The following is a 21,973-nucleotide window of genomic DNA, read 5'->3' on the forward strand; positions in this document are numbered from 1 at the left end:
GCTGTGCAGCTGTCAATAGCACTCCCACTGCTACTTAATCAAAGTCATTTACAGAGATTTAGAGTGGGGATCTGCGTTTATTTATTTATAAAACGCTTTTGTCCAAAGCGACGTATGAATAAGGAAAGCACAGGGTCAGAGAGCAGGGTCAGCCTGCATCCAGCGTGAAGTCTGTGGGAAGGAAGCCCATGTGCTGAGATCTCCCAGCTGAAGATAAAGCATGACAGCGATGGTTGTGTGCAGCTAGCACACTTTTGGAGATTTTGACTGGGCCTGCAGCTACATTTATCTTCAGATCATGTGCTTTTGGCCATTAGCCATGTCTGCTTTGATAATTCCCCTGCCTCTGAAAATTCAAAAAAAAAGATTCTCATAGATGAGGATCTGGAAAATCTGCACATGGATTAGACCTGGAGTAGGCGACCCTTATCCTGCAGTGCCGGTACCCAGCAGGTTTTCTATCTTACCTGATGAGTTACTATCTGCCTGAGATCAGCTGTGGTTCGTCATAAACCAGGCAGGATGGAAAACCTGCTGGATACCGGCACTCCGGGATCAGGTCTGCCTACCCCTGGATTAGATGCAGCCTTTAAAGGTGCCAGTAACTTTACCCATGCTGTGTTCTGCCGCCGTTCCCTTCGTGATAGATACGCACATGTGTCACAGTTGTTAGAAAAGTCGTCTAAAACTCATGATCCAGGCCATGCTGCCGCCACGATTTTGCATAAAGGAGCAGAGTCGTACCGGCCCACAACGTTGCTCAACATTACCGGAAAAGTATGAGGTGAACCCATTCCATATCTCTGCTAGTTTGGATGAGAGCATCAGCTGCTGCGTGAAGATGAGTAACCTAAATAAAATATGATGCCATTAGCTCACTGCCATCCAGCCGAGGCACAGAAGTGGCGAAGGTGCCCTGCTCTGGTTTGAGGCCCTTATCCTGCAAAGCCTTAGGCCTTTAACAATAAAAGCACTCTGTTGTCTAGGCAACAGAGACTGTGGAGGTCCACAGTGTTAAGGTGCTTTCCTGTAATGCGGGTCATTAACTGAAGTTCAGCTTGGATTTTACTGGAACACAGGATGGAGTCCTGTACTCACTGACCAAGGCTACGACACCCCCATAATTGCATGAACTCCTCCAAGGAAACTGGCAATTTCGATAGCATCGGTTTCTGGGCCGTGATCATTTGGCTTGTACCTATAAACACTGGATGACACGTAGAGACAAGGAGTAACTTCAAGAAAGAAACTAAATGCGTTACGCTGCTGGAAACACTCTGGAATGACGCCATGAGTAGCAATTAGCGATTAGCAGTTAGCAATTAGCTTTGGTTTGCCCCCCCACACCAACACTCTATGTCTCTGTTCCAGGAGAGCTCCAGGTTGTCATTAAAGATGGAGAACGGCAGATCCAGAGTCGGCAGTCGCTTCCGGTGGGCACGACGTGGGGACCATACGAGGGGAAGCTCGAGGCGAGCCCAGACGGCAGCCTGGTAGGTCTCTCCATTAGCAGAACCCTCTCCGTTTTGTTCCTTTGTTATTGTCTTCCGAATTTCTCTTACCAGATGGTTGAGATCATTAAATTTTCATGCTGCTCAACTTTCCTCAACGTGTTTCCACTTCCCACTTCGGCGTTCATCACTAGAGAGTTGCTGCTTGAACAGAGTCGAGCACAGAAAAGCCAATTTAATGGGAGGGAGGCAAAATTCCCATGATGCCTTGTGACAAACGCAGCTCCGGTAGTTGACTGTTCTGGGATCAAACTGGCCTTAGCAAAAGGCTTTGAAGTTCATTTATTTTAACTCTTTAATCTGCACATTTTATGACAAAATTATATAATTGCTGGATTCGGAGTCTGGTCCAGACTGTGATTCACTCAGGTTGCCATTTTTTTTTACTTGATGTTATTCTCAACAGACTCTGCAGTTTGTTTTGTGTGTTTAAAACTCTTATAACTACTTAAAAACGGTGTGACCTTGCTGCTCTGTTGGGAGGAGATCCTTCTGTTTTTGATGTCTATTTATGCTTCATTAAAGGCACCCTTATTAAAAAATATTAAGAAAAATATAACTCACCCATTAAAAATACAGGCAGTTTGTATTTGAGGTCTTTGGCCTAATTTTCCCCATACCTGTATATCAGCAATTTTTTTTTCCAAATACAGTTCCAAATATGTCAATTTCTTAATTCTTTTTTTCATGCAACTGGGAAACCATTTGTCTTGTAGTGACATTTTAGTCACTGAAACAATATTATGTATTATATTATGCTGGAGGTTTTTCTCCAAATTTGACCTGATGAATAACAAGCCAGCAGAGCTGTAAGGTCGTATGCGGAACTGGAAGCTCCTTGGATATCCTTCAACACGACACAGCGCGTCATAAGGAGACACCTAAAAAGTCAGGGCCAAGCCTGTAAGCCTAACAAAGCCGCTAAGTGCTTTTTCTACACTCCGGCCCCAAACAAGGTTGAATATGACATTTAGAAGAGAGAGTGCCCATGATAAGAGACAGGATAAATGGATGACCTGAGCTGGTCGGCAAGCTTGGACAGAAAGCTGCCTGTCTTCTGATACATGTCAGGATAATGAGTGCTTCTCCAAGGGTCAGTACACCTGCGAGTGGCGCTGGCACAGATCGGATCAGCTCTCCCGACTCTCCAAATAATGTAATTCGACGCTTTTTATGAAATACAACCGCACACGTCTTATTAATCTACATATAACACTTTTATTTATCCTGGAATTCCTTTATTGAACACTGTACGGATCTGTAAGACCTTGGAATATCGGGCTTTGGAAATGATCTGCTCAGTCTGGGTTACTCTGATGCTGTACTGTAAGGTAATCATTGGAAATTATTTTTAAAGGATAAAGCATTGAAAATGATAAAAAAAACACTGTGCATCACTTAATTTTTTTTCAGCTTGATGAATCTTATGATGATCGTTGTCCATTCAACCACAACCTTGGAAGGCCTTAATTGGTGTGGACCAATTGATGGGGTTTGGGTTAGAGAGACTATGATTTGGGTTATCGAGACTTTTTAATGAGGCTTAAGTTATTAAGGCTTAGCATCTGCAGAGCACGGGGATAGTGGGGTAATATCGTATGGATAGGAGGCAGATGTCACTCTGACCATATAAGGGATCGAGGAAATCAGCGATTTCTAAACATGTTGCACTGCTAGACTTCTCCAGACCACTTGCACCAGCCATCAAATCAGGAATGCGGGTTTGGCCATGTGGTATCTCTCATCCAATCAGGAGTAAAGGTGATATTTAAGGACGTTTGTAAAAACTCACCCTTTTATGGAGATTATTGCTTCTATCCCTGATAGAACAGGAAGAGCCTGCCACCCTTAAATCAGCACATCAATCTGCAATCGGCTGAACTGTCAGTGCCGTGCCCCCATTGGCTATGCACACCATCACATGGTATCACACTGTATCACTATGACTACAGCAGGCTCTCTCGCAGGGGACGGACATCCGTCAACCTTCAGTTAGGGAGAGGCAGTGAACTTGGATAAGTTCATTTTTCATAACTTGAAACCTTAATATGCAAATCTGACCCATTTCTTCACACGCCTAAGTGGAATAACCGTGCGTGCTAAAACATCATTAGCCGCACTAATATTAGCATGCTCTGCGGCATCTTTTCAGAAAAACCAATTTCCTTGGAAAGGTCTAGTGTTTTGGCTCATTTTTAAATCAAACATGTGTGCTGATAGCCACCTCCTTTGTGAAAAAGCTGTAAAACATTTGCCTCATATTTATTTCTCATCTAGATTAGACTCATCGACATCAAAGTTTTGTTAGAAATCGCAGTTCTGCTGCTGACTTTCTGACTGGGAGAAAATGCAGTGCGTAGACTGGCCGGACAAGCTGTTTATCCAGTTTTTCCAGTTTGCCCAGTCTGCCCCTTGCAAATAGGGTGACACTTCCCAGCTTGGACTGTGGACTGTGTCTAGAGAGAAGCGTCTGTTCTGCTCTAAGCCAGAGTGCCCGCCGCCTGCGAGCGCTGTAGCGCCCTGACAGTCCCTGATGCTCCCATAGTTTCCCCAAATGCCCCTGTTTCCCCCCACACCATTTACCCCCCTACACCTGTGTCAGCACTGCAGCTGAGGACCCTCCCCGGTGATAAGAATGTGGCCCTCACCCCAGCCCCACTAAAGAAATAAAGCTTTCAACCTGCAAATAGAAAGAAAAGCTTTCATCCCCGCAGATATTTTTGCTCTGAAATGATATTTTTCTTCTTGTCATCCCTTCATTAATCAGGAGGAGGGGCGGCCTGTTTTGTTGTGAAGCGGGCAGTGTGTGTCCCTGTGTGTGTGCGCGTGTCCCCGGGCGCTAATCTGTGCCTGTGGCAGGCTTCCCCTCCGAAACCCGGCGCTAAGCACCAGCATAGCTGCCCTATTGTTGTAGCGGCTGTCAGAGCACAGAGACTTGGGTGCCAGCCTGTGCCGCTCTGATAAGGGGAAGAAGCTGCGGCGACAGCCGGGGAGGGCAGTTCGCGAGACGGCTGGGGGGCCACGCGGGCACATGCACATACAGTACGCAAACAGGTCTATACACACGCATGCGTGTGTGTTTGCAAAGGGCTCACATCAGCTATTAACGTAACCCGCCGCTTTGAGTCCCATCACATAATTATGTAAAAATAATGGTCAACATGTGATCATATGTACAAAACGATCAAATGTTCCAGTGCTTCCTGTGTTATTTATTCCTTATGTGATTCTTAAATGTCATTTTATACGTCATTTTGACCAGCCGACTCCTGTTAAATTCAGACCTCCTATGTGGGAGAGAAGCCTAAGTCTCTCTGTCTCGGACCTTCCCACCTGTTTCGACGGAGATCCAATCGCCTCCGATTCATTCTGATTCCAGGGAATTATCCTCATGTTTGGGCCCTCCCCATTCCGCGTGTGTCGCGGCGTCCCCCCGCTGACTCCCTTGTCGCCCTGACAGCTCCCAATCTGAGGGCTTTTGCCGTGCCACGTGCAGCAGGTTTGCAGTTTTGAACTGTTACATCATACTCACTCAGGGTCATTAACATAGAGCCCTTGCCGGCCTCCTCTCCATACATGCGACAGACATGCAGTACCTGCCTTATTCCTCAGCAATGCGGTAAACGGATCAGCTTTGCCTGCCCGGCTGCAGTGTCTCATGCCTCCTGGCAGTGCATTTGTGCAGTTTTAGAGGTTCTGCACACTTCAGCTTGACATGAGCCTGCCTGCGAGAGGAGAAACAAACTTCAGGGCGGATCTGCAGCTGCTCCAAATGAGCCGCTGATGCTGCGTGTGTTTCACTGCAGGCCCGGCTCTCGCCTGCATCGCTCCCCCCCCTTTTCAGGGGTCACTCCCAGCATGACCTTTTTCTCTGTCTGACTTCCTTTTTAGCCTGACCTCCGTCGGTGAGGTTTTCCAGCCCAAAAAAAAGCAAAGCAGAATTGAGTCAAATCTTATGCTTATAAATGCTGTTATGCTTCGTTGCCAAGATTGTGTGAACATGACTGTAGCATAATAGAGGTAAAAGACACCGACAATAATCATAAATATCCACTGATATCGTGAAACTGGCAGTTGGAACGCACTCTAATCGGAGATCCCCTTTTAAAAGTCAGTGGCTATAGTTCTCTGTATCACTCTTGCTTTTCCAGTGTAAAAAAAAAAGAGTAGCAGTTGGGGTAGAATCACTCGTTTTTTTTTTTTTTTTAACTAACTGCAACTCGACTTTCTTTAACGAGCCAGCTTCCCCCAGAGAGCGGTGAGATTGTCACCTTGTCTCCAACCAAATGGCCGCCTCCCCCCAGAGCTGGAGGGGAGATGGCTGGCCAACTGTGAAGCCGGGACCAAGCCGAGCTCCAGAGATGGCCCCAGGGGAGCCTGCGGGTGTCAGCAGGCAGCGAATTGCAAGTAGTTTCAGTGACGCGGAAATATCCACTGAAGCAGCTCCAGCCCTGAAGTCAAGAGACAGTGTTTTCTGGAGAGCATCTCGAAGCTGCTTTTGGAGAGTCACTAATATACTTCTGGAGAACATTGCTAACATGTTACTGGACAGCATCACTGACATGCTTCTGGAGAACATTGCTAGTATGTTATTGGATGGAATCACTGACCTGCTTCTGAAGAACATTGGCGACATGATACCGGACAGCATCACTGACATGCCTCTGGAGAACATTGCTAACATATTTCTGGACAGCATCACTGACATTTTTCTGCAGAACATAGGTGACACGTCACTGAACACCTCAGAATAGACTGTAATGTAAAATACAACCAACTTAGCATATACAAGGCAAGATATCACAGCACTGTCATAAGGGTTCAACTGCACGACCCCTCCGGTAACCTGCGTCTTTTTGGTCACATTTAACTGGCAGCTGTTTTTTTGCAGTCATTTGGCAGAAACATTTATCACAAGTGATTTATCAGATTACACAGAGTGTCCCAGCTCTTGAGTGCATTTCTTGTGTTTCCTGGAGAATAATCAGCCATATCAGGACTTAGGGCTGGTGTCTGGGTCTGGTCAGGTTCACTGGGTTCAAGAAGCAACTGAAGTGATTGATTTGAGTAGTTAGAGAGAGGGAAAGGGGGAGTCAACTTGAACATGCGACTCACCCTCCTTAGACATACAAAGCATCTGGTTCTGCTCAGTCTCCTCCCACGGCCTCTGAGGTCTTCCCCAATGTGGTCAGAACCAAAAAAATCCTTAAAACATCCTATAATGTCCAGCAGCGCCAGGGGTGAAGGTGTGTTCAGAGATGGTTAGGGTTAGGGGATGGTGGTAGGATGAGGCTAAGGTTGAGGGTTGAATAGCAGTTCCATGCTCTACTGCAACTGAGATCAGGTCACCTGGAGGTTCTCCATGCTGTCCTTGGCTTCCCAGACCAGGAAATCGGTTCCTTAGGCTGAAGTATGATCCTGCTCATTCACCAGCAAACCACCAGGACGAAGTTACACGGTAAATATGATGTACCACAAGTCTTCCTGACTTTTAACCTTAGTTCGGAGTTTGTTTTTTTCCATTCTACAGATATTCTGTGTTGAGTGCAGCGACGGAGCGTTTGTTGAGTAACTGACGATTCTCACGCTATCGCATGTGCCTGGGAACAGCCTCAAAATGCCCCACAAACGCTGAAATACTCACGTTGTGCCGTTTAAGCCATCAGACAGAAGTGTTTGTGGGAACTCAGTGAGGTGACAGCGAGGTCAGGATGTTAGAAGAAGAGGCATCACTCCTACTCTTCTCTCCGGCTCGGTGTTCCAACCCCTGCCAATTTATCAGCTCTGTGTGAATGTTCTAGAAACAATGCATGACTGTCTGTAGGTTGTGTGGAGATTCTGTTTGTATGGCTCCCCTCTGAGGACCAGCTTTTGTGTATTAGCCTAGTATGTGACTCTGCAGGTGCAGTGCTGTGTGTTGCTCTGTGGGAGCAGTATTGCGCATGAATCTGGAGATGCAGCGATGCATGTGATTCTGGTGTGCAGCATTGTGTTTTATTCTGTAGATGTAGCATTACATGTTTCTGTACAGGTGCACAATTGCATGTGACTCTGCAGGTGCAGCATCCTGTGTGGTTCTAGAGGTGCAATGCAGTGTGTGACTCTGCGGGTGCAGCTTTGTGTGTGACTCCTGCTGCAGTGTTGCATGCGAGTCTGGAGGTGCAATGTAGAATGTGACTGCGGGTGCAGAGCAGCATGTAACTCTTGAGGAGCTGCCATTTGTATGACTCTGGAGATGCAGCAATGCATGTGACTCAGGAGGTGCAGCATCCCATGTGTCTCTGCAGGTGCAGCCTTGTTTGTAACTCTGGAGGTGCAGCTTAGCATGTGACTCTGCAGGTGCAGCTTTATGTGTGACCCTGCGGGTGCAGTGTAATGTGTGACCCTGCGGGTGCAGTGTAATGTGTGACCCTGCGGGTGCAGTGTAATGTGTGACCATGCGGGTGCAGTGTAATGTGTGACCCTGCGGGTGCAGTGTAATGTGTGACCCTGCGGGTGCAGTGTAATGTGTGACCCTGCAGGTGCTGCCTTACATGTTACTCTGAAGGCTTCACCTTTTTGCAGCAGTGATTCATCGGGGCCATGCAAACATGAAGCACTCTGGCTCTTAAAATCACACAGGAAACACATGTCATGTGGGGGGGTGAGAGGCTTCAGGATGTACATGTTTTTCCTGACATCCAGCATGAAGGGGAGTCACATCGTGGCGGATCAGCAGGCCACAACTGCGGCTTACGGGAGCCAATCGAGACGCGGCTCTCTGTTGAGCTGCTAACATGACATCACCCACATCACTGTCTTACAGGAGAACTGGGTCTCAGCTGACATGAGTCAGAGCATTTGAATATCAAAACACAACAGCGCCTCATCCTGTGCCCCTGACTAAGACTGATGAATGGATGGATGGATGGATGGATGGATGGATGGATGGATGGATGGAATACAGGCTCATGATCTGCATCACTTTAAGCATGCAGAAATCGGATCCTTGCAAAAGTAGACTTCTAAGTAGATTCTGTGTGAACAGTGTTGGATAAAATCCTAAGCTCAGCAACTGAAATAATAATGAAGAATGATTCTCACACAGGGCAGGGTACAGAGAGACTCTGACTGACAGCCGGGGAGCGACTGACTCTCCGGATTACAGATCCCACTGCAGTTTGGTCCCGTCTATATGATGCTAGCTGACAGGTTTCTTCAGGTCATACTGGAGAAGGATCTTAACCAGCAGGGCCGTGTCCTTAACTACTCTGCCACCTGCTGCCTTTTTTGAGGGAGTTCCACAGCATCGTAATACACCGAGGACCCGTTTAAGAGGACGATTGCTGTGTTTTCTCATCATTTTTCACGACTGCTGAAGTTTTCTTATTTTTTTTAAGAACCTTCATATCAGGACACTAATGAATGTCTGTAGGTCCAGATCTCTGCTGGGTTTCCGGGGAACTGAAACTCAAAGGGCACAGACCGAATCCTCCGCTTCATGCATTTGAAAGGAAATGACATCCCTTCGGTGTTTCAAAGAGAATGATTTGGACCAGGAGGGGAAAAAAAAGAGCCGTTTAGCGAGCTCTGTCACAGGACGCCTTTCCTCCAAATTATCTCGCACCTCACATTTGCTCTCAGGCAGGCGGTTTAAACAGGCCATGATTGAGCCAGTGATCCAATTTGAAATGCAGGAATGATTAGAGCCGCGTGGCCCGTTTGGTACGGGAGCGCTTGGATTTTTGACAGGGCGGCCGCCAGGATGCGTCTCTAAAGGGAATTAGGGTGCTGTCTCCCTGCCCCCCCCACAGCAGATGTGGGGCTTCATGGAGAAGCGACTCCCGGCTCTGACAGATGAGTCCGGTTCCGTTCCAAAAAGCCCAGAATCCGGCTCGGAAATAAAATTTAACGGAGCGGAGTGCGAATGCTTCTCTGTCTCCGACTCGCCAACCCGGCACGTGGCTTAATGAAACGCCACGTGTGTGTCATGCGAACGCGACGTTCCGCGAAGCACGGAAATCAATCCGTGTAAATAAAGCAGTTAAAAAGAGAGCAGCATGGAGGCTGACCGCGTCTGGCCCCTAACACCACAGCTCGCTCAGCTGAATTATGACGTTCATCGTTTTGACGGCCTTTTCGGAGAATATTTGCATGTATTTCTACATAACTATTCTTTACTCTTACTCTCTTACTCTTCTCTGCAAGCAGTTTATTTTTGTTACAAGATCTAATTGCTCATTGTTAAATTCCTAAACTAGTAGTTTTTTTCCGTTATGGATTTAAGTTAAGGAACAGGAAGGTGTGTGAAAGAGAAGATGGAAAAATCAGAGCTTCTCAAGGGGCCAGTGATTCCCCCCCCCCCTCCCCCCCCGCAAGGGGTTAAGGACGGCCGGGATATCTGACTAGTGCGCTATCATTAGCACATTAGCACATTGTTTAAGCGGCACCCAGAGGCCTGGGGGCCGCCTGACACCTCCTGCCCGTCAGAGGATCGGCGTATCAGGGAGGGATTAACTCCGAGTTGGGATTTGTGTGATTGGTTAATTTATTGTGATGACGGCGGCTCTTTCATCTGTGGCGGCATTTAATCACCGCAGTCACACGGGCGATTACAGGTACGCGCCCCCGTCACGCGGAGCTGCAGCTCTGTCACACGCCGCTTGCGAAATTCCCAAATCAGCCGGAACAGACCCGTAGTCCTCTGTCATAAAAATGAGAGCAGATTCCTCATGGACACCTCGGGTGGCCCCAGTCTTGTTATTAATATTACCGCCTCTCTCAGGGGACACTGGGGGGACAGTGAGAGGCCTTATCAGCTGACCCCGTAGGGGCCGCGATCCAAATCACCTGCCCCGTAATGGATATAAGTTTTACTTCCCTGAGCTTCACAGTTGCAGAAATCAATGCAGGTTATCTTTTGTCGCCGGAACATGTAAACCCATCGATTTTCATTTTTATGGCAAATGTGGGGCAAATTTAGTAGTTTGTGACCCTGTTCCTGACGCTTAACAGGGACGGAGAGCCTGAGGGCTGGAGCGCTCCGGAGTTTATTAAATGAAGTAACCGTAACCAAAATCGGGCAATGGCACCTTCTGAGCTCACGCAACCCCTCAGATCTTTCAACTCTGTTCTTCAGTTCATTCATTTCATTGGTTGCTGTGAAGTCACATGAATAAACATATCTCCGCATCGGCTATACGTGATGAGCATGTAGCTTTGCATAAAATATGTCCCTCTACAGTGATTCTGGGACAAGGTCCCTTGTTTACTGAGCTTTCCTTTATTGTACCTTTAAAGGGACGGCGTGCAGATTCCTTTAAAGGGACGGCGTGCAGATTCCTTAAAAGGGCGGCGTGCAGCTCCCAGATACGTGAAGGCCAATCACACCACACTGTCATAGCGAATGAACGATTCTGTTGGGACATTTGTTAGGCCCGGTGGTCTACATTTTATTCATTATTGTTGTGTTACATATTTCGCATTCCAAATGATTTGCGACTGATGAATGATTTACGTTATGTAAAAACAAAGGAAAAGATCTTCTTGTTTTATGTAGCAATTACTCAGCTCAGATTAACTGAGCCCACAAATGACTGTTTTATTTGTACAGACTGGAGATAAACGCAGTGATGTGATGTAATCGACAAAGGAGCATCTTTGAGACACTCTGCTGGGGTGGCACTGATATGACTTTTAATTATACAATATATAAATCGAGAGTAAATTGTTACAGACTGTCGCTTTTATCTCACAGACTCTAAACACAAAATCAGCGGCAAACATGAGAGAGAGGACTTCCTGCTGTCAGTGGCGTGTTTGTGGTCTTCAGCGCTACCCCAGTATGCAGACAGCAACCTTCTGCACCAGCGTTTTCTGCACGTTTCATTACGAGAGGAGACCCTCGCTCTGTCGCTCTGTCCCAAATGGGGGATCAGTGAGTCCGTGCCCAGAGCTCGTCCAAACAACCAGCATTGCAGCCAATCTCCGCGGCCCCCTAATGACGAGGGGGCCTGGGGTTAAATTACCATGGGTTAGAAACATTCACTTTGGGCCCAGAAACCATGGAGGTCCTGCAGATGTTTCCCTCAGTTTCCCAAACTGGGTCAATAAAAGCGCAATTAAACTCACCATTAAGCTTCTATAAAAAGGTCATTTAAATACAAAATGAAAAGTAAGGGAAGAGCCAGATTTCTTGTGGCTGTTTGGCACATGGCGCCGAACCTCGTCCACCTGTTTCGGGATTTATAGGGGAGGACTGGTGGCCTTACATATTCTGGATTATTTGCTGCTGAACCGTCAAACTCATACCGGTCGTCCATTGGAACAGATGTTGATTGGTTAAATTCTACGCAGTTTGCTCCAGGAAGCAATTTTAAGTAGCTGTTGTTTTTTTTTTCAGAAACGTTTAAAAAATGCCTTTTAGCACCTCCTGTTAAAACCCTGCCCTCGTCAGCTAAGTTGTGTCTCTCACTCCCACAGAAGACGAAGTGTCCCACCCATTTGTGGCTTCTGGACATAACCTGGCCAGGTTTGGACGACAGCAAGACCAACTGCATCATCTACAGCAGGAGTAAGTACCTGAAGGGCAGCAGTAACCGCAGATTTGTACGCTTTCTTTTTACTTGAGGGTTAATTAAATGTATGGAGGTGATTGTTTAACCGTCTCACTTCATCTGCAACGTTCACGCTTCTTAATTCAGACCGATTCTATGTACGTCGAATTCACCACAATTTGCACACAACAACAAAACTGCAATTTAATTTCGTTAAAAGCGTTTTTCTTTTGCTGGAATGATTTGTCATTTGAAGCCAATTCCCTCATCTCCAGGCTGAATTAGGCTTGTTCTCTTCATACCGTTTGAAGACCAGGTCTTAAATCTCAAATTGGTTTTCCCTTAAATGAAGTCAACAAACAGCTTTTTAAGAAGCAGGTTTTCAGTTAACGTTTAACTAGATTTACTCCTGAGTGAGAACTTAGACAGAACTAAAACAGATACTGGAATATGGCATCCAGAATGACGAGAATGGGTAAATCTCTTGGAGATTGGGCAGTGCCATGCTCCTTGTCCTCCGTCGGGAGTGCAGTGAAAACCGTAGCGCACTGGAATGTCACGGGTAACCTAAATATTCACAGTCAATTATAGAGACTTACTGTAGGCGTCAGCTGACCACAGGGGGCAGCGACGGCAGACTCCGGTCCAGCTCGTGCAGAGCACGCGGTCGGCGGTAGATTCTGCACCAATGCAAACAGAAGCCGGACTTGTCAGCCCCCAGTATTGTTTGAGCCCTCGCACGGGGTGGCAGATGGGACGGACAGATGATCGGCCACGCAGGAGCGCGGGGACGGGCCAGAGGGTGTGGAGAGGCAGGGATTCTCAGGCGCATGAAAGCAGCATGAAGGATGGAGGGCTCTGACATCACGGCCGCCCGGTCAGGGACGCCGGGCCGCACCCAATTCAGACGCCGCATCTGGGACATGCAGGTTCAGATGTGACATCCAGTCTGAGCCTGGGCTTTCCAAACCCCGGTTTGGTCCAGTATTTCTTTGGCCAGCAGAACTCAGTGGGAGGAGTTGGTTAATTTCCAAACATAAACGTCATTTTCAAGCCATATCGTTCTTTCATAACCCCTGATCTTCCATCGATCCACCACCAGCACTCCCAAGACAGGTCTGCATATTTTTGCATGCCGTAAACCCGAAAGATTGGGAACCCCAGTCTCTGACTCCCAGCTGTAATAGATTTCTCACCATGTGCGCGAATCTGTTGAATAACTGCATTTTAATTTCCCGCGATTCAGCATTAATCACTCGGCTGCACTAAGGAGAGATCCTCTTAACAGACTGCTTAACTTAGTGTTCTCTATCAGCAAATCATTAAAGTTTGGATAAGCTCTCAAAGAAGATTAGAGTGTCTTCAACAAAGTCTAATCTCTTAACTGGAGCAGATGATATAGTGCAATAAAAAGGGAGAATAGCGGGTTTTCACAGTGCTGTCATTTGAGCCTGTAATTTTCATCCTCTGGCAATTTGATCTCTATGGCAGACTGCTGCATCTCCCCTCCAGCCGCATAGGGGGCGCTAGAAGACGGCTACCAGCCAGGGCGTCTTATTGTCTTGTAATGTTTTACTCAAACATGTTTTTTGTTTTTCATAAATCGTTGAAAGACCACTGCCTCACATCACTGTTTGCTTCAATATACACAGAGGTACGATGAGATTTGACATAGAGGATTTTGAAGACACTTCGCAGGTCTCATTCATACTGCATCAGTCTGTATATAACTGTAGCATTTGTTACCAGACAGTGACCACAAATTAAATGACCACAGGAGAAGTTCCAGTTTCCCTCATTTCTCAATATATGCGTATGTGCCTGGCTCTTCCCTGCTTCTCATTCACGAAGGGCTTCTTCCTTGCTGTATGGGTCTTCAGTCCTGCTTCTCGGAGCTTGTTATGAACTGTCCTAGCAGTGCACTTCACACCACTTGATGTTTCTTGTTCTTTCTGAAGTTGACTTGATATCATCCTCCATTTATACGGCACTGCCAGATAAGTTGATGTTCATCTCTGGCATTAGACAGTTGCTTCTGCCTTCTATCTGCCTGTTTTTTTTCTCGCCGTTCACATGTGTCTCCTGTTTCAGTCAGTATATTGCTGTGTCAGAAAGTTGGAGCCTGGAAGCAGCCTTCTAGTGTAGCCAGGAGAACCAGGATTAAATCTGAAAAATGCAGATTTAAAAAAAAATATATAGAATGGTCTCTTAATTTCTTATAGAACTGTACATCTTGGGAGTGGGGTGGGGGGGGGGGGTCAGGATTGTTCACCTGTTCATGGACAAACTTGTCTGTGGTGAAATGTTTTGACAGGGGAAAAAAAAAACCATGAAGTTACTCGTTTTCCAGTACCTGGTCTGTGGTAAAAATTGCTTTTTGATCAAAATGTCTGCCATGGTGTTGACCCCTGGGGGAGGGGGGGGGTGCAGATTGGCATGTGCATGAGAGACCTGCAGCAAGAGTTTCGACGTCCTTCACTTCAGCCTCCGCGCCAAGTCACGGCGGCTTCGGGCATTTCGAAAAACCTCTTTGCTGCGGCGTGAAACCCTTTCCCGGCCAGGTGATGGCCTTGACCCTTCAGTTGTGTTGGTTCGGGACCGGAGGCTAGCGGAGGCTGGTCTTTTCTTACTGCACTGTCGTCTGAAACACTCCCGCTGGCTCTGAGCTGCCAGGAACCTTGAAGTCCTTAATTGTTGCTGCTTTGGTCTCAAAGCCCAGAAAAGAGGTTCTGTCAGCCTGGCAGGTGCCCAGGTCAGCCACTCGTAAAAGAGTGAACGATAAATCCAGGAGAATAGAATATGTGAAAAGGCAACAGGGGGAGTATAAACTTAAATGCAGAGTGTCACTTCTGTACTTTACTTGACTAGTAACAAATGAGTACACCACTCACATTACAGCCCCTCCTCAGCTTACAATAGGGACACGTGCGATTTTGGAACTTGAAAATATCGTAAGGTGAATATGACAATATGAATAAAGACATGATATGACGAATCGCACTGAAAAAAACCCTCTATGATATGTTATTAAACACTGCATGAGATGTTTACTCTTGCGATCACTACAGAGGCTGGAAGCGTGGCTGTGTGGATGCTGCCATCGCCTGGCATTAGTAGACAGCCTCGTACGACATACCTCTAGCCCAGCTTGATGCATCGCTATCGTGCCATCGTAAAGTTAAAGAAATATCGGAAATTCGATCCATCATAAAGCAAGGAACATCGGTCCATACACAGGGCTATCTCTGGGGTGGGGGGTATGTTTTTTCCCTTTGTAGGGAGCCCAGAGTCTACAGATATACCAAGGGACAGCCCCCCCCCCACACACACACACACACACACACACCCGCAGTCAACAAAGTTTCAGGGTCCACACAGCTTAACACAGCCAAGAGAATCAAACTTGAGGTAAAGGCTGTGAAGAAAAGAGAATTAATGTGAGGCCTCCCTTTGAACAGACTGGAGGCTGCGTTATCGGCGATCTAGCACAGACGAGGAGCGACCGTATAATAACCAAACAAGTAGCACGATGCGTAATTAAATTATCAGTGTGTTCAAACTGAAGTGCACCCTAAAGGAGTCTGTCGTTAAGCAGTGGTGTAATTATGTTCAATTAAAATACAACACTGACGAACCGAATCATTTTCATTAGGAAATTAATGATTGCGCCATGGTAATAATTGACTGCGCAGAGTCGCGTGATAACTCTTGGCGGAGTCAGGCTGGAGCGGGAGGATTCTCGGCTGGGGGGAGGGTGTGTCCCGTATGGGAGCCCCCCCATTCCGCAGGGTACACAGGCTCCTTTTTCTCTTTCTGTCCCCAGATTATCGTGGGACGTCTCTCTTCTTGGCCCTAGGGAATGCCTTGTAAAATAGCTGATCCGGTCATGCAATCAAGGGATATTTACGAGTGCTACAGACAGACTTGCGGTTCCCCAAGATTTAAAAGACAGCTTTTAATTCAGTACAGGGCACCTTTGTACCTGACAGTGAGGGAACCATCGCTAACAATGCTAACGATGTGTCTGAGTGTGGCCAGTTACATATCCCTGTGGCAACAAGGTGATATGTGGTTTGGTCTGTGGGTGTATTATACTGTACCAAATGAGAACCACTGTTAACTAACAAGACTGGTGATCGTGTTGTTTATAAACAAAATCCAAACCTAGCTGGAGCGAATTAGCTGCATTTAAAGAGTCTAAAAGGCTTTTGGAAACGCATAAGCTTACAGTAAACGTGTATATGGACTCTGAAACATGCACTGACCTCTCAAGGAAACACCACTTTACGTTCTCTAAATTAACGTCCACTAACTTTAATGAATAAACACCAAGTAACCAACGTTCAGTACCACCCACCTCCCCCCCAAAAAAAAAATAGAAACACACCCAGTAACCTCTCTGTGAAGGGAAACCCTTTTCTGCAGTTTCCTACAGGCAGTTGGATAGACGACGCTCTGATTAGGACCCGGTGGTCTTTCACATCCCATGTCTTCCCGGGACGCTGCGTTGTCAGGTGTGCACACCTGCGGCTCCGGAGCTATCCCACAGCACCCAGCATCGTAGCCCTCCCCCCGGTGTTAATCCCTCTGACCCCCCGGCCCACCGCCTGTCTCTCAATCAGCCGCTCCCAGAGATTACATCCCCGTCCCCTGTAGGCTACCTGTGTGACGGACTCCACGGTACCAGATGGCGGGTGTAGTACCTGGGGTTTGCTCTTTGGAAACCACCGGCTCGGTGCCACGCTCCCGAGCACCGTTACATTTCACAGTGGTCCTCTGCTTTGTTTATTTCGTTTGGCAGGAGGACGGGGGGGGGTGTTATCGTAAAAGAGATGTGCATTATTTATGGATCCCCCCCCCCCTCCCAAAGTGCTTGGCTCCTCGTCCTCGCCTGCACTTTACGGGAGGAGATTTAGACAAAACGAGAGCCGACTTATGAGGTGAGGACCGGCAGGCGCCCCAGCGCAGATGCACACGTCGCCGCGGCGATAACCGCGGCGATAACTGCGGCCGCGGCGGCTTCCTTGGATGTATTTATCGCGATTGTGGCCTCTTTATGCAAAGCGACAAACTTGGTTAATTTGTTGGTTGTTTGTCGGGGGGCACACAGACTAAATGGGGGGGGGGGGCTTGTACCATACTGAGCAGGATACTTTAAATCGGTTTTTAAACCCCACCATGCTACACTGCTTGAAATTTTATATATATATATACATATATGTGTGTATGTGTGTGTGTGTGTTTTATATATATATATAGTTTATCCTGTCAGAAGCTTCTGGCTTATCTTGGGCAGCTGTCAAGCCCTAGAATATCAAGGACTGGAGAGAAATATATAAAATTAATCAGTGACTGTATGTTGTTGGGAGTTATGATGCTCCATAAATCCTGGTCGGATCATGGTGGACAAGATTTAAATGCGCAGCCTGCTAACGCTTGAGACGGCATTTGAGATAGAAGCCCTTCGCTGGCAACCTGCGATTTACCATCTACGCCCTTTTCCACCAGTGACGCATTCCGCAGAGTCTGAGGGCAGTTGGCAGCCGTTAGCACATTGTGGATGGGAAAAAAATCACCGCAAGGTGAAACCAGGGCCAAATGGACAAGAAAACTGGCTGGAAGGGGAGAAGGACCAGGAACTGGCTGATCTTTTGTGTTCCTCATTCAGGCGAGAGTTCACAAAGCTTCTGCTTGACGATTTGTACACGAAAAACCTCCGAACTCGTCCTTAGCTCCTAAGGTAGTGATGCTGTTGGGCAGTGGAATGTTTTTCCTGCCAAATGCTTTTTGGTTTTGTCCACATACAGCTTGGGCACGACTTTGGCAGCCATATGGCAACACATAATGCCTGAGATTATAAGACAGCAGGTAGCATAGCAGTGATGGACGTGCACGTGTAACCTGAAGGTGACAGGTTTGGGTCACAGGAAGACATGTGCTCTAGGACCCTGGAGCGAGGTGCCCAGGCAGACCTGCCCGAATAAAATGCCCAGCTGTGTAAATGCGTTAGAAAGGCTGCTTTGGGCATCAGCTAAACACCTAAATGTAGGACAGCTTGTCCAGATGGGCTTGTGTGTAATGAATCAGTACCAGCCAGAACCAGAATTTTTGTGCACAGTAGTCTTATTCTTAACAGCTGTGGAAAGACAGCTCAGGAAGTACAGGTTCTGTTTTAGATTTCCTGGAGTTTCCTCACATTATGGCTGAAATGAATGTTTTTGAGGTTTTAGGTACTTGCTTTGGTCTATGCCCCTGTGATATGGCATACACATTAAATAAAAAAATTTTAATGAACCTTTCTTCTTCTGTAGACATCCATACGGAAGTTTGTGTTATTCATGTCTCCACTCGGTGATGCACAGTAGCGCTAAACTTCACTCAGACCCATTATATAACGTTTAAGCGTGTCCACACATCACTGAGGCACAAAACTGTGAATGAAACATCGCTGCAGCTTTTTCCGTGAACACCACCTTCAGCTTGCAGAATCTTCTGGTACTTTGTAACCTTTCCCCTCCTTCTCCCCACCACCCTGGTGTAGGGTTAGACATCAGGGAGGAAGTTTCTGAGACAGAGGGAGTAATGTTGGTCCAGAGCCGAGCCCAGTGGTCCGAGGATGGGAACAGCACAGAGAGCAGATGAACCCCCACACTTGTCTAATCTCCAGGAGACAGCGGAAGGGTTAGCCTTCACTGAAAGGGACCCTGCCCTGTACACAATAGTACTGGGAGGCCCCCTCACCCCCAGGACAGATAGCTTCAGCGCCAAGCCTGCATTCCTGGCAAAAGAGGAGGATCTGATAGCCCCAGTGGATGTAATTGGCAAGATGGACCCTCCCAGTTCCTCGCAGTCTGTAGAGCCCGAAGCACAATTTGGCGCAGAGACGGATAGGCAGAAAGGAAGCTACTCCTCTTCCCAGATGTGACACGCGTGAGGAGAGCCTTAGCGCACATAGCGGGAACATGTGGCTCCTTCTGTGGACACTCTCGATTCTTGGCTCGCAGTATTTCATAGCAGCATGAGATGCCCACAGTAAATTTTTTAAATATTCTCAAGGCAGCGTTTTGTTGTATTCACAACATGTGTTAAAAGTATTAAATAAGCTTTTTAATTTCAAAGGCAACTGATTGGTGAATATATGGTGCAGGGTCGCTTCAGTTTGGTAGAAACTGTGTAAATCACACAAAATTCACATTCGAGTTTCGAAATGTTTAGGGCTCATTTTTTTGTTTCTGCTAATAATATGATCCAGAGGCTCAGGCCCCAAGGGAAAGAAAACTGCCCTCAAAGAATCTCTAACACTTTGCGATCGCGCCTGAAAGGCTACTGTAATGTGGAATTCACTGGGGATGGGTTTAATTGAGTTTCTCTGGGAACCAGCTGGGAGTCGCACTGGCTGGCAGGTGACAGTGAGGTCGTTTTATCTGCCTCTATAGGCTGGTTGGCAAAGTTCTTCTTCATCTTTATCAATAGAAATGGGGGAGGCTAATGGACAGCACCTTCTTCTGGTAATACCAACCGCTCACTAACTAACGCTCACAGGGGAGGCAATAAAGCGTATGTGGAGCCCGGTTTATTGTAATGTCGATTGTGGATGAGGGGCCCCAAGCAACGATAGGAGGCGGGACCAACCAACCGGATGTCTCTACAATCTCCTTGGTTACCTCGCTGACCAATCATTTTCCCTTCTGCCCTCAGAACATTCTTATGTAAGTAAAACTCCCATGAGCTCCCTTTGCTGTATCAAGAGAGATTCAACTGGTTAAAAATATGAGGTACATGGGGGGGGGGGGGGGGGGGTCTGTGAGGTGTTGTAGCTACAGCGTGCTCTCTTGGGGGGCCTTAAGATCGAGGCAGTACACTCAGAAGCTATCAGGTGTGATGGGATGTGATGTGCGTGCTTCATTCCTCTTGTGGAAGCCACAAAATGCTTATACTGACTATTATAATGCATTATAAATGTATCTATAGTACATTATAGATGAGAGCTTCATAGAGCAGCCATAATGCATAATAAACATGGCTATAATGTGTTATACCTCTCGATAAATATTTATATGTTTATAATGCATTATGAATGCATTACTATTTGTTATGAACGTGTTTATAAATGACTCATAACCTGGCTTTAAGTATAGTGTTACCATCATGTACTGGCATATATACTTACCTGTATATGCTTATAACCCATTTCCCTGCAATGAAGTCATCCCAAATAATGCTTATGATACACAAGTGCATGTCTTAAGGCCACGGAGATGCTAGAGTCTCTCCAGATTTGCGGATGGCACAGTGCAGCCCCCGCAGGGGTGAAAATGTCTGACGTCAGCCTCACTGGCACCCGCGTGGCCGACGGGTCAGTGCCATCTCACAAGCTTTGCACCTCCACTGTCACAGTGAGATGGACGTGCAGGGGCGTAGCCAGACCTTTCACGAGGGGGTGTCCAGACTAGATCCACTGATTTTACTGGGGTGGCGATGGGACACACAACCCTAACATCCAAAGAAACGGGTAATGTGGTGAAAATGACAAATATCGCAATATGCACACAGAATTAACAACTGTATATGTTTTATTGCCCCTCAACCCAGCAAAAACAGAAAAATATATATACATGAGTGTATGTTGTACAGTAGAACCAGGGAACTTTAATGCCTCTTATCTTGGCCAACGGAGATGTCAAACTGATCAGTCGAGAAAAATCTAGAAAAATCTCCCCAACAATAACCCCCCCTTTCCCTCCTCCTCTCCACCTGCCACTTCCAGTATACCATCAGCTCACCTCAATGCGGCTAAAATGCTCATAAATTGTCACTTATTTTCATGGTTATTGCTTTTGTACGTGTGCTTTTTCATACGTGTATTAGTTTTATGTTGTTTGCCAGTGCTTCTTATCATTAGTTAGGTAGGTAGATAGTTTTAAATAGGCAATCATTTGGGGGTCTGAAATGTATTCAGTTTATTTACATTATGTCTTATGGGGAAATTTGGACTTGGACCTCAACCAAATCGCAACTCGACCAGCTTTCTGAAACGAATTAAGTTTGTGTTCCAAGGTACCACTATATATATCTTCAGTTTTCTTTAGATAAAATGTCACGCAGCTAAAAGACCTTGAATACAAACTCTGGAGTCTATTATATTTTAAATAAAGAAAAGAAAAAGAAATTTGGCTCATTTTAAGCAGCATTTTACATGTGACGCATTTGTGATATTTTTCATTTCCCCAAACTCCCAGAACATCAAACCTCATCTACACTTTGATTTTCATATTTTAGAACCATTTATTGATACCCAACCCTAGTAACATTATATAATGTTTGTCATCGATCCAGAAAAAGACTTTGAAAGCATTAGATGAAATTCCGTCTTAACTGAACATGGCAGCACTATGAGTTAAATGTTGTTGATAGTTACATTAACTAATAACCTACAAAAATAAGGGACTAACTAAATTCAGTTTCATTCTGAAAATAGATCCTAATGTAAAAACATAGATTTTTTTTTACCTAGTAATTGAAACGTTTATATTACTATGGAGGGAGGAAGGGGAAGACTTTGAGGGGCCCTGACACTAGGGAAATATAAATTGTAATGTATATTCGACCCCCCCGCCCCCCAGTCTGCAAATTTCAATGTCCCCCACCTTGTTATCGTCAGCGCAGGTCAGGCACCGTATATCAGTATCGGCAAAACCATCTTCGGCATTGAATCACATCAGATCAAAAAGGTAATCAGAGGTGTCTTCCATCCATGTCTGTGTTCTACTGCAATGCTGGATGTAGTGGGCATTTGCTCATTAAACTTGCCATTCATGTCAGAAATATACCAAGTATATACCAAGTATGTTCAGTTAGGTATTATGTGAGAGTGGGCGACATGATGCAACGACTCTGAGATATAAAAATAAAATAGTTACAAAAAAA

The 21,973-nt window shown here is 46.3% G+C and overlaps 1 protein-coding gene across 1 annotated transcript in view; it reads left to right on the forward strand.

Moving 5' to 3' along the window:
- The window catches only part of LOC125719606 (zinc finger protein ZFPM2-like), a 44,224-nt gene extending 30,044 nt beyond the window's left edge, over window positions 1–14,180 (forward strand). The window contains exons 4-5 of the mRNA XM_048994553.1: window positions 1,372–1,493; window positions 11,973–14,180. Coding sequence (XP_048850510.1) covers window positions 1,372–1,493; window positions 11,973–12,119 — 269 coding nt within the window. The 3' untranslated portion in view covers window positions 12,120–14,180. The remainder of the gene's footprint in view (window positions 1–1,371; window positions 1,494–11,972) is intronic.
- Window positions 14,181–21,973: the final 7,793 nt, after the last annotated feature.

Source organism: Brienomyrus brachyistius, chromosome 23 (genome assembly GCF_023856365.1).
Source record: "Brienomyrus brachyistius isolate T26 chromosome 23, BBRACH_0.4, whole genome shotgun sequence".
Classification (NCBI taxonomy): Eukaryota; Metazoa; Chordata; class Actinopteri; order Osteoglossiformes; family Mormyridae; genus Brienomyrus; species Brienomyrus brachyistius.